This window comes from Danio rerio, chromosome 21 (assembly GCF_052040795.2).
Source record: "Danio rerio strain M-AB ecotype USA chromosome 21, GRCz13ab, whole genome shotgun sequence".
NCBI classification, from domain to species: domain Eukaryota; kingdom Metazoa; phylum Chordata; class Actinopteri; order Cypriniformes; family Danionidae; genus Danio; species Danio rerio.
Window position 1 is genome coordinate 23,183,826 of NC_141041.1, and position 12,222 is coordinate 23,196,047.

The window sequence follows — 12,222 nt, forward strand, 5'->3', positions numbered from 1 at the left end:
TTAGCTTGTGCCCTATATAGTTAACTGTCCTGAAGGACCTGGAGGGCTTTTTGCCTGAGGCTGTGGATTAATGATATGTGCAGTTTATTGCACAGATCAATTATTTTGCTTCTTAAGACCTTTGTGTATTATCTAGAGCAGAAGTGCTCAACCTAATTTCTGGAGATCTACCTTCCAGCAAAGTTTAGCTCCAACTCCAAACACCACTAAACCAACTGAATCTGAACATGCACTTGCTAATTAAAGACAGGTGTGTTTGATCAAGGTTGCAGCTGAAGTCTGCAGCACTCCTGATCTAGAGCCTTGGGTATTCATTTTGTTTTACCTTAAAGGTGCATATTAGTATCTAAGTGCATCATTTTAGTGCCTTTCTTAAGAATGCCACTCCAGTTATGATCTTTTTGACCTTGCTTATAATATAAGCACAATGTTAAATGTGTATTGTGTCAGATAACAACATATTTGAGCGCATAGTAAATGACAACTGACTAGTTGTAAACCACAGATCCCGGTTTATTGTGTCTTTTAAAGAAAAGACAGTAAATAACTGAAACAAAAAAGTTTGGGATAGACGACATGAGTAAAAGCAGTTGGCTAACATTTCATTTACAAAAGCAGCATTCCACAACAGCTATTTAGGTCAGACTCTTCATTGGACGTGTTATTGTCTAGTGGATTTACAATGCAGAGCAAAGCCGGCTTCACTTAAACCAGACCATCCTTTGACTTTCATAAACACAGACTGAATAGAGTTAATGTTGGAAATGTGTGGCATGCCTCTCGTGAAAAAGAACCATGTATTAATTGTAATCCAGGATTTACAACGGTGACATGCTTTAGCAGGCCCATCAGCTTTATGTTTTATGCTAAAATACTGTGCCCTTGTGTAACTGCGCTGTCCCACACCTCATTACTTCATCTGCTTTGTATTTTGAATCTTACATGCTTCGGATTAATCACTTAGGACATTATTGTACAAGAACACTCTTTTTCATTTCTTTGAAAGAATTCTTTGATATTTCCCCCAATATTAACAATGAATAAAGATAAATAGCGACATCTAAATAAACATATTGGACTATAATGTCATTCTTCTGATGATGTCCTTTTAAGCCAATCAATTTTCGCTAAAACCGCACAGCACAGCATCTGTAAATAATAGATAAACCATTGTTAGGAATGATGAGATATGATGAAGAAAAGGTGTATAATTTAGTAAATGCTGTTATTTATTTATTTATTTATTTATTGTTTTTTGCTCATGAGATGATCCTGAGGGGTAAAAGGTTTCCACAAAAAAGCTATTTTTAACATTGATTTACTATTATTATTATTATTATTATTATTATTATTATTATTATTATTATTATTATTATTATTATTATTATTATTATTATTATTATCATTGTTGTTGTTATGTGACCCAAGTCTCTGAGGGATCATGAGGCATGATGATAAATTCAGCTTTGGAGTCAAATGAATACATTTAGATTTTGTAATATGTTAAAAAACATATTTATAATTTTATAAAAATTTCACAATATTTAAGTTTTTACAGCATTTACATTAAGAAACAAAACTACAGCATTTTAAAGAGCATAAGGGGCTTCTTTAACAAACAAATTGAAAACTAAACTGGAAATTATTGAACTACTGAAAGTGTGTGTGTGTGTCTATATATATATATATATATATATATATATATATATATATATATATATATATATATATATATATATACATATACATACATACACACACACACACACACACACACACACACACACACACACACACACACACACACACATATATATATATATATATATATATAATTATATAATTATATATAATTTAAGAAAATATTTTTGTATAAAAAATGTTCTATATATACATATTTATTGTTGTTTTGTATTAACATACCTGTATCTTCTTGGACAACCATGGTGAGCAACAATATATTCTTGATCAAAACAGAAGCGCCGACAGAGTCCTCCGTACCCACACGTCCAATTCTGAATCTGTACTTCAGCATTATGCACTAAAAAAATTGTAAACAAAATGACTAAAGTACTGTTGTGTATTTAAATGTTAAACATGAATGTTAGTATTTACCATGTTAATACTGCAACTGGTTAAAAAAATACAGACTTGGTTTTCTTAATTCATATTAATTGTTCATTATGCACAAACAAACACTCAATCAAAACCCAAAGCCCAAATCTCCTACCATTCCCTGCAAAAAGTGCAAGCAATGTAATGAAGATAATCATGCCAAGTTTCTTCATTGTTTTACAGTCTTTGCCTCTTAGGCTGTGTTGATGGCACTGCTGATGTTTCATTTATAGCTTTGAGGCCTATGGGAGGAGTCCAGTGGATCTGGATCTGAATAAACTGCACATATTTATATTAAATAAAGAGAAATCTTAAAGGGAAACTGATTTATAGCCTGGAAAAGCTGCTTGTATTAAATTTATCAGAGTTTGCTATTGATTTATATCATCTTAAAATAATTGTTAGGAACATGACCACATTGTTTTACGATGTTTTTGACACATTACACATAATTTGAGAAAATGCTTTGAATTTTTTTTTAAAACTCAACGATACACTCTTTGCATTTTGCAGATTACTACCCTTTCCACTGAATTAAAATTGCATCAAATTATTTTTTTTTACATTTCTTTTGCATAAATCTTTTAATCAACCTTAGTCCTGATCAAAACTACTAACTTGTTTTGAAAATTAAAGAATTTTATCTCTTTAATAGCCAGATTTCTAAATGATGTAACTAATTTGGTGAAAAAGACACACAAAATAACGTATTATCAATATAAAATGTAATTGTGTGCTGGATTTTTAAAAATCTTTTATCAAATTCTTGGACATGTGAAACAACATTGCCTTTGATGCTTTGTTTTTGATTCATTTTCATTTTTTTTCCCTAATTTACTGTTGGTGGCTGTTTTTGCCATACATTGACTCATTATAATCACATTTTTAGAAAACAAAAACCATGACACCATATAATCATACATTTTAGTTTGTTGGTGGTTTGTTGGGAAGAGGTACAATTTGTAATTTTTGATCATTATTTGGGAAGTCATGGTGGCGCAGTGGGTAGCACGATTGGGTAAGCTAAATTGTCCTAGTGTATGAATGTGTATGGATGTTTCCCAGTGATGGGTTGCAGCTGGAAGGGCATCTGCTACATAAAACATATGCTGGATAAGTTGGTGTTTCATTCCACTGTGGTGACTCCAGATTTATAAAGGGACTAAGCCGAAAAAGAAAATGAATAATTAAATGGATCATCAGTTGGCACCATTAACCCTTTAAATAGGATTGTGCTAAAAAAGCTTAGTTTATGTATTTTATATGGAGTATAATAACAAATTAAAGTGTGTCTCTAAGTATGTGAGAGTGACCTTTGTGCATTTACTTTGATGTGTCTGAGAAAATCAAAATATGCATCTCAGCAGTCTATCAACTACATAGAGTGAAAAAAAAACAAAGACTGTGTATTTATGCATCGTCAAATGTGGTTGTAAATCAATGGAACAAAAACAGCTACCAACAGTAAATTAGGGAGAAAATTTAGAAAAAAAAATTATCGGATGTATTTTTACAACAGTTTAATTCAGTGGATGTTTTCATCCCTAACATAACAAAAGTGAATTTGAACAGTGCACAAAGGTTACAAAAAGGCCTCTTTATTGCAAAACAAACATAATTACAATAACATAGTGACATACAGTATGGGCCTACCTCAATTTCTACTGAAAAAAACTTTTTTACTGTTCATGTCTCACTATTCTCTTTATTCAAACTTCTCAGTGAATATAGATAGTATATTTTAATACAAAAGTTTTATTAAGCAGTTATAATCATTAAAATAAAAGTGTTGTCAACAAACACTCAGTTATGTTGTCAGCATCTTCAAGAATAGAAAGATTATACATGTACATTAAAATGAGATGTTTAAATAAATAAATAAACTACAAAATGTCAAGTAAATTGTATGTTTTGATGTTTTTTAAAAAAATGTTTTTTAGACGTTGTTCCCCTAACATACTCATTGGTGTGTAGTAATTTTTATGGGTGATCTTATGTTATTTTGTTCTTTTGTTTGTACTGACTAATCTAATAATAATAGCAACAATAATAATCATATCAGCAACAATAGTGTTAATACTATTAATTTAAAAAAAGTAATATAACATGGATTTATCATTCTGTCAAATATGGCTATTATTTATATTCTAATAGTATACAATACAATAACTGGAGAGTAAAACAAGTAGATCTTGTCCATGATGGATGTTAAAAAAGAATATCAACACACATGGTTATGTTGAATCTTTTATTGTTTATCCCCAGCAGATGGCACTGCAATATTAAAAGCGAAGGAGAGATATCCTTGAACGTCAATAAGTTATGGCCAGGATAAAAAATAAACCAATATTTAGGCCTTATTAGTTTTCAAAATTCATTAGAATTTCTGTGTTAATACCTTTATTTATTTATAAGAATAGATCTGATTGCAAACCTTCCTTGAACAGTTCCTTGAAAGCCTGTAGGCCTATTGATATCATTTAAATCTGATCTGTATTTTGGAAAGAAAGAGTTGCAGAATTATGTTATGTGAACTTGTGATCTTAGATGCTAATAATGGTTTTGATAAACTGATTGATTGGCTGAACTGACAGACCCCCTGACTGATACAATTGTAGGCTACATCTAAATTCCTCCAAAATTATAGGAACATATAACTCCTTGAAAAGAAAGACAACAATAGCTTATAACACACTGGCAAAACAAGATTTTGTTTTTATTATAGCCTGTCATTAAAAGCGACCACTGATCTTAGCAGTCCTTTCATTTCTTTCTTCTGAAATTGTAGCTCGCTTCTTTGAAGTGTTCATGATAGCAATCGAACAGTCTTATCTGTTATTAAAGCACATTATTCACGGTTCTCACATTGTTCCCCGGAAAGAGGGTAAAACCACCTTTAGAATATCGCACAAAACGAGTTAAGTTGGTATAAAGAGTGAAAATGGGTCACGGCATTATTAGCCTTTTTCTAATGTGCGTCATCTAATGCATCACAAGGCCATTATGAAGGAACCAAATACAAAAACATGTTCCTTCTGAGAAAGAGAGGGACATTCGAGAGATTTGAAATGAATAACTGTATAGTTTTTGGATTCATGTTGGGGGAAAAAATATGGGTTTAAAACTTCACCTGCATGTGGTTAACAACACTTTGTTTCTGACTTTGCCTTGCTGCTGTGGAAAATTATACATAATATAGATAATTATGCTATGTGACAGGCTTTTAAGCTGTCTGTATTCTGGGAAGTGGTCATGTGTTTTTAGACTCTTTATTTCAGAAAGGCAAAACCATGGAGACTGGATCTCCCACATACTGCCCTACATAAAAGAAATAAAAAATGGTGCCAACGGCTTCCTGATATACCGTGGTGAAGGTTGAAGTGCCTCGTGACAATGAGAGTGCAATTGACCTTGCGTTCAGAATGCAATCCCCATCAAATCTGAGGAGGGTCTCGTGCTAATGAGGACATGCTAATCCATAACAAGCAAAAAGATACTGAGCTTTTCTGCAAACGCCACAAGGAGCCACTGTAAAATCAGACTAGTCTGTGTGAGAGAGTTTTTAACACAAGGATGGGTTTAAAAAAGCATTTTGTTCAATGTGTGCTTTGACAAAATGTTGTGTGATGATGAATCCCTGAGGATACTGAGGCGACTTTTTGTTCACACACTCATAGACAAAGCTACAACAGAAAAGAGAATCCCTCCTGTCAGTCAAGCTGCAATTATGACTGCATGAAATGATGTAACAGTATTGTTTGTCATATATTGTAGTTTTGGCTCCAGAGCTTTTTTCCTGCAGCAGTTGGTAAATGTCAATACAATGATTCACGAGTTTCAGTTCAAAGTTCCCACAATGCAGACTATTATGCCACACACAATATCTTTTAATGACATGTGAATGATGATTTCTGTCGCTTATTTCTTTCCACGTCTTTATGTTTGAGTTTGTATATAAAATGTTTTTTATTCTTTTCAGATTAAATAAATAGTTGAACTAAAATTGAAAGTACTTGAGGGAGTGTAAATGATGAGTAAGTTTTTATTTCTGGGTGAACTGTCCCTTTAAGCATTTGTGGCTTTTCAAAAAAGCAAAAAAAAAAAAAAAATATGCAGGGCTTAAATTTTGTCCACTTGGGATCCACCAACTACACCATTAAACTTGTCACAAAATGTTGCATCACCTTTCATCTTAGACTGTCCAGTTTTGTTGTTTCACGATTTGTCTTGTTTTATATGGGTAAAAGATGAGCACAAAAGCACAAAAATGAATTTGGAGGGAGTAAAACGTATACTCAGATGTTTGTGTGTGTGTGTGTGTGTGTGGGGGGGGGGGGGGGGGGGTTCTCTAAATTAGTTTTATGACAGCATATGGAACCTCTGTCATTTCACTCTATTATAAAACAGTCAGATCCAACAGTGCTTCATAAAATGGTACATGACATTTCAAAATGGCAGAGCAAGGAAGGATGCGAAATCTAAATCTAGAGTTAAGCATTGTATGTACTGTTGCCTCAAGTGCTTACTGATTGAAGTTACTGTGAAAAAAAAAAGTTTTAACAAAAACAGTCTCTAAAAGAAAACGACATGTGAATAGTGTTAAAGAGATTTCTTTTTAAATACTTAAAACACAAATTAGCATGACCTAATTAGAATGACCTAATATTTAAACATGCAGTTTTTCATGAACTTCTAGGACAAAAATATTGTCTGTTTCTCAATTTCAAGAACGCAGAGAACTGACTTGCATTCTGGTGGAGATCGGTCTTGCCAGGTGTCCTCTGAAGAACGAACTCGGAGGACCGCGAGGGCAGAGAACGCGTCCTGTGAGAAATGAGATGCTGTGTTCTTCCTGATGGTCACAAGAACTTGACATGTTTTGCAGGGAATATAATTTAAACATCAGAGCATTTATACAACGATTTACTGTTTTTCCCCTTTTCAAAATGTATACTATGCATAAAACATTATAAATATACATTGCACAATACAAATAAAATAGATTTTTATATTTGTTTGAATATCAGCAAACAAACACCATTAATGTGTTTATTCCTTCATTAAGATGTCCATGGTAATGTTTATATTCACGGTTTCATTTAGGGAAACTCCTGAAGTAAATAAGTTACATCTCTGAACTTTAATAATAAATATAAATAAAACGCATCACTTTCCACCTCCACTCGCAACGACTTGGACTTCCAAAGCAAGTTCGGTGCTCAAGTCTGCATCAATGCGTCCTCGATATCAAGAACACATCCGTGAAGTTTCATGCGTACTCTTTTCTTACGGTTTTGAGTATTGGAACTGAACTTTGGCAGCCTATGATGACGTTTCAAGAAAACACAAGGAGACAAGACCGTTGAAGAACGAATGAGGAGAAACAGCCATGACCATTGAATAAAACTAGGTTTAAAGCTATTATCTAATTTCGTTCACCAATTTTGAAGCTTTTATGGCTTAATTTTTACATTTAGGTATTGACATGTACTGATGCATATAGATAAGGTACAATAAAATTAACACTTACAAGCAGGGCCAGCACGTCCATAGAGGCGACCTAGGTGCCAGAACAGAGAGGGCGGCGCCCATGACACCTTACACCCGCGTCCTAAGTTATATCCGTCCCCCAGCCTACCCCCGGTTCTTAATTTGTTAACTGGTCACTTTCATTTTCACTTTCGGATTGAGGCCGGCGTGATCGTCTGTTGTCTAGAGCGGCAGTTCAGCTTGTTCCGGCCCTGCTTATAAATGTATTTAGGATGTTTTATTTTAAGTAGTCTTGTAGAAGCAAAATATCACAATTAACCAATGCCTGAAAAAGCATCAGCTTTGCTAATACAATTTTGCTTTAAAAAGTGAGCCCGTTAGGCCCAATGCCAATTCTTTTTTTGTACTTTTACCCCTTCCCCTTCCCCTTGGCCTTGTGTGAAGGGGAAGGGCTTCAAAATGTAACCCTCAGAAATGGGACAGCACTACAACACCTGCACACGTTATAATATGTCATAACAATCTCTTGCTTCATATGAGATTGACAATCATGACTGCTGTATTCCAGTTGCGTAATTTTTTGGTATTTATCTTAAGGAAATCACTAAAGGCACGATATCATGTTATCATATAACAATATACTGTAATGTGGCAATAAAATCATAACTGTACTGTGCATTTACACCGTGGCCATCTATGTAAACGCAAGAAAACAACATCAAGCAGACACTGTAAAAAGCTCTTTCCCCGCCACTAGACTTTTCTGACAGACTCGACTAGAGTGTCATGGAGTGACAGAATATTGTGGGACTACTAAAAGAGTTAATGTTAGGGATTAGAAAAATTTAGTGTTTTTTTCCCGGGAGACTCTCATATTTCAGACCCATCTCTCGTTTTGTTCTGTCTCCCGGAAAACTACAAGTGTTGGCAGGTATGATTGGGCCTTACTGTCAGAACAACAAGATTGAGTCAGAGTGACGATTAACATTAACCGGCCTCCCATTGACCGGCAGTGAATGTAATGGAAACATCCTTTGAGAAATGGCAGCAAACTTTATGAAGTGGGCAAAACAGTGAATGTTATATGGTCATTCTATAATTGATCGTTAAAAAGATTGTTATGAAGTGGACAAAATAGGCATGTCATCTGAGTGACTGGCAGTGAACGTTACGTGAACGTCCTATGAGTGACAGACGATACTTTTTTTTAAAAAGCATCTTTAAGGGGGCGGGACATGTCAGAAACTAGAATAGCTAACTAAAATAGCATTTGATTGGTCAGAAGATTTGATAAGAGAATGACATATGAGGTGACGTCAAAATAATAGAGTGGAGGAACTATGACATCAATTTGTGTGCAAAAACCGTATTTGTTTATAATAGTGTGGATTATAATATAATAAACAGAGAGAGTAAATCTTTGTCATAGACCATATTTCTAAAAATTAGCTTGAAAAGTTGTCATTAGCAGGGTGGTGCTGACGTAACAATCAAGCGCCCTGAAGTTAGTGTATTCCGTTTATAGCCTAATTCAGTTTTTCAGTTCAAACATTTGCATTTACCCAAAAGTGATAAAAGTTAGGGGACGCAGTGTCGCAGTAGGATGTGCTGTTGCCTCGCAGCAAGAAGGTCGCTGGGTCGCTGGTTCGAGCCTCGGCTCAGTTGGCATTTCTGTGTGGAGTTTGCATGTTCTCCCTGCGTTCGCATGGGTTTCCTCCGGGTGCTCCGGTTTCCCCCACAGTCCAAAGACATGCGTGTGTGTGCAAATGAGTGTGTGTGGATGTTTTCCAGAGATAGGTTGCGGCTGTAGGGGTATCCGCTGTGTAAAAACGTGCTGGATAAGTTGGCTGTTCATTCCGCTGTGGCGACCCCATATTATTAAAGGTACTAAGCCGACAAGAAAATGAATGAATCAATGAATGATAAAACTTATATTATCGTGTGAGGATTATCCGGTAGGAAAAGGTGTAAGTGTCATGAACCGTGTTTGAACACAGAGCATATTATTTGCAATCTTGGAAAAGTCTACGGGAAAATCCTATGAGGATTTTATCGAGGTAACCAGTTTTATGCTAGCAGTTGATTGGCCTACAAGGTGATGTCATAGTTCCTGCTCTCTATTGTTGTTTTATTAAGGAGGAAGTAATAAATCACAAGATTTGTATATTTATATATTCTTAATGCAAATTTCGTTACTGTTTGCAGAATACTAGCTTATAGATATCCTTAAGACTAACAAATTGTTACCTAAGACTCGACCACACTCGACATGTCATTTGTATTTTTTTTGAATGGAGAAAAGTGTAACGGTCAATATGGCAAATGAGGTACAGGAACTTACTAGTACAGGAACCAATCATCGATCGCTATATGGTAAATAATGCCTGCCTTCTAGTACAGGAGCCAATCGCCGGTCTAAATGGACTGACGATACTTAAGGGGAGGGGCTCGGACCAGACGTGAGTTTCTGTAGATTTTGTGTGATTTGGATGTATAGAAGTGAAACTAAAGGGACAGCTGTTGTTTAATTTCATTGACAATTCCAAATATGAAATTCAATCTCTAACTTACCAAGCAGTTTTGGAGAATTTTATGTTTTCTCATTCAAACAGAATGATCGAGCATACTGCCTGAGAGATGTTTCAAAGATGGCTGCCGAGTGAAATGAATTGTATTAAAGGGACTTTGCTGTTACTAACACTTAGAAACTATATTTTAATTTCACAGGAACTTCTAATCAGTGAGCACTTGAGGCAAAACCACATACAATGCTTAACTCTAGATGTAGATTTCACATCTATCTTCGCCCTGCCATTTTAAAATGTCATTTATTATTTTTTTGAAGCACAGTTGGATTGGACTGTTTTATAATAGAGTAGACTGACTTTTATGCGATCAGAGGTTTCATATGCTGTCCTTGCCATAAAACTAATTTAGAGAACTAGAACTTAAGGGTCAAACCTATTAAAATGGTCACATGACTATATCTGATAGACTGCCAGAAACCAGTGCAGAAAATGTTCTTTATCGAATAAAATGTCAAGTGTCTATCCTTTGCCAAGGTTACAGAGAACTGTATATAGTGGAGATTTTCAGCTATGCTCAAAAATTTGTTCAAATGCTTTCTAAAAGGTACATATTTTTGTGTATTCATTGAGCTATTATTCCTAATCTTATTTAGAAACTGTAGTTTCAGTTAGGCCGTCTGTATAAATAGTACTGAAGAGAATAAATTGGCACACTAGGTCACATACTTTTTTTTTTTTTAGAAAAAAAAAACCCTCTTGTGTTCCAGTTCTTTGCAAGTAATTTGTAAGATTGTTAACAAATGCTGTGACTAAAACCCTTTATTAAATATAGAAAATAATCTTTTTCTAGATTCATCAGTAACACTGTAAATTGTATGGAATGAGAAGTTCATCTAAAAATAGTTTACCCATATGCAAACTCATTCACAAATCAAAGGAAAGGTCTCTGAAAAAAATTAATATTGCTCCACTTTGATGTCTCTCTCTCTGCCCCATTAAGTATGTGGATATATTAACAAAGTGAAACTTCCATTCCTTCATCCACTGAGATTAGCCAGCAAACTAATTCCCTCTCTAACCCTGCTACTTTGAAGTCTTCAAGGGAGCCAAGAGCTTTTGTGGACGATTTACATAATCTGACAACTGCATCCCATCATAAAGATGCCTATTAACAGGAAAGTGTTCTAATTTCATACTGAGATAGCATCATTATCACTATACTGTTATCTTTTTTCTGTTCACATCTCCGGCTAAATATTTGCATTTGGCACTTTCATATTACATTCAGGAAGTTACTGTACATTTAACAGTTGTTTTGTGCTTTTCTTAGGTCTTAGTATCTATCTATCTATCTATCTATCTATCTATCTATCTATCTATCTATCTATCTATCTATCTATCTATCTATCTATCTATCTATCTATCTATCTATCTATCTATCTATCTATCTATCTATCTATCTATCTATCTATCTATCTATCTATCTATCTATCTATCTATCTATGTCCGTCCGTCCGCCCGCCCGCCCGCCCGCCTGCCTGATTAAAATTCATGTCACTGATGCATTTAAAGTAAACAAAGAAAACAACATAAAGAACCGATACAATTTGTTTAGTATTTTGCCTCCCTTCCCTAAAATCTTTATTTTAGTTTCAAAGTCATTTTAATGGTACATTAACTTTTAACAAGACATATGGCATATTTGTATTCCTCACACTCCTCAAATTCTCGTCTGGAAGTAAGACTGTATGTGACATCACATACTTCGTTAGTTTATATAAGAAAAAAGTAAGTGACAAAAGAGGTGACGGTAGTGCTTTTGCCTCACAGCAAGAAGGTCACTGGTTTGAACCTCGGCTGGGTCAGTTGGTGTTTCTGTGTGGAGTTTGCATTTTCATCCTGCGTAGGTTTCCTCCGGGTGCTCTGGTTTCCACCACAGTCCAAAGACATGTGGTACAGGTGAATTGGGTAAGCTAAATTGTCCGTAGTGTATTAGTGTGTATGGGTGTTTCCCTGAGATGGGTTGCAGCTGGAAGGGCATCCGCTACGTAAAACATTTGCTGGATAAGTTGGTGGTTCATTCCGCTGT

The 12,222-nt window shown here is 34.8% G+C and overlaps 2 protein-coding genes across 3 annotated transcripts in view; both read right to left on the bottom strand.

The window, feature by feature from the left end:
- LOC147838831 (odorant receptor 131-2-like) overlaps positions 1 to 12,222 on the bottom strand; it is a 1,093,102-nt gene that overhangs the window by 245,874 nt on the left and 835,006 nt on the right. The window lies entirely within an intron of this gene.
- Positions 493 to 2,317, bottom strand: defbl2 (defensin, beta-like 2). Its single transcript, NM_001081554.2, is given in 3 exon segments — positions 493 to 1,149; positions 1,924 to 2,041; positions 2,231 to 2,317. Coding segments are annotated over 3 exon segments (198 nt in total). The 5' UTR covers positions 2,289 to 2,317; the 3' UTR covers positions 493 to 1,127.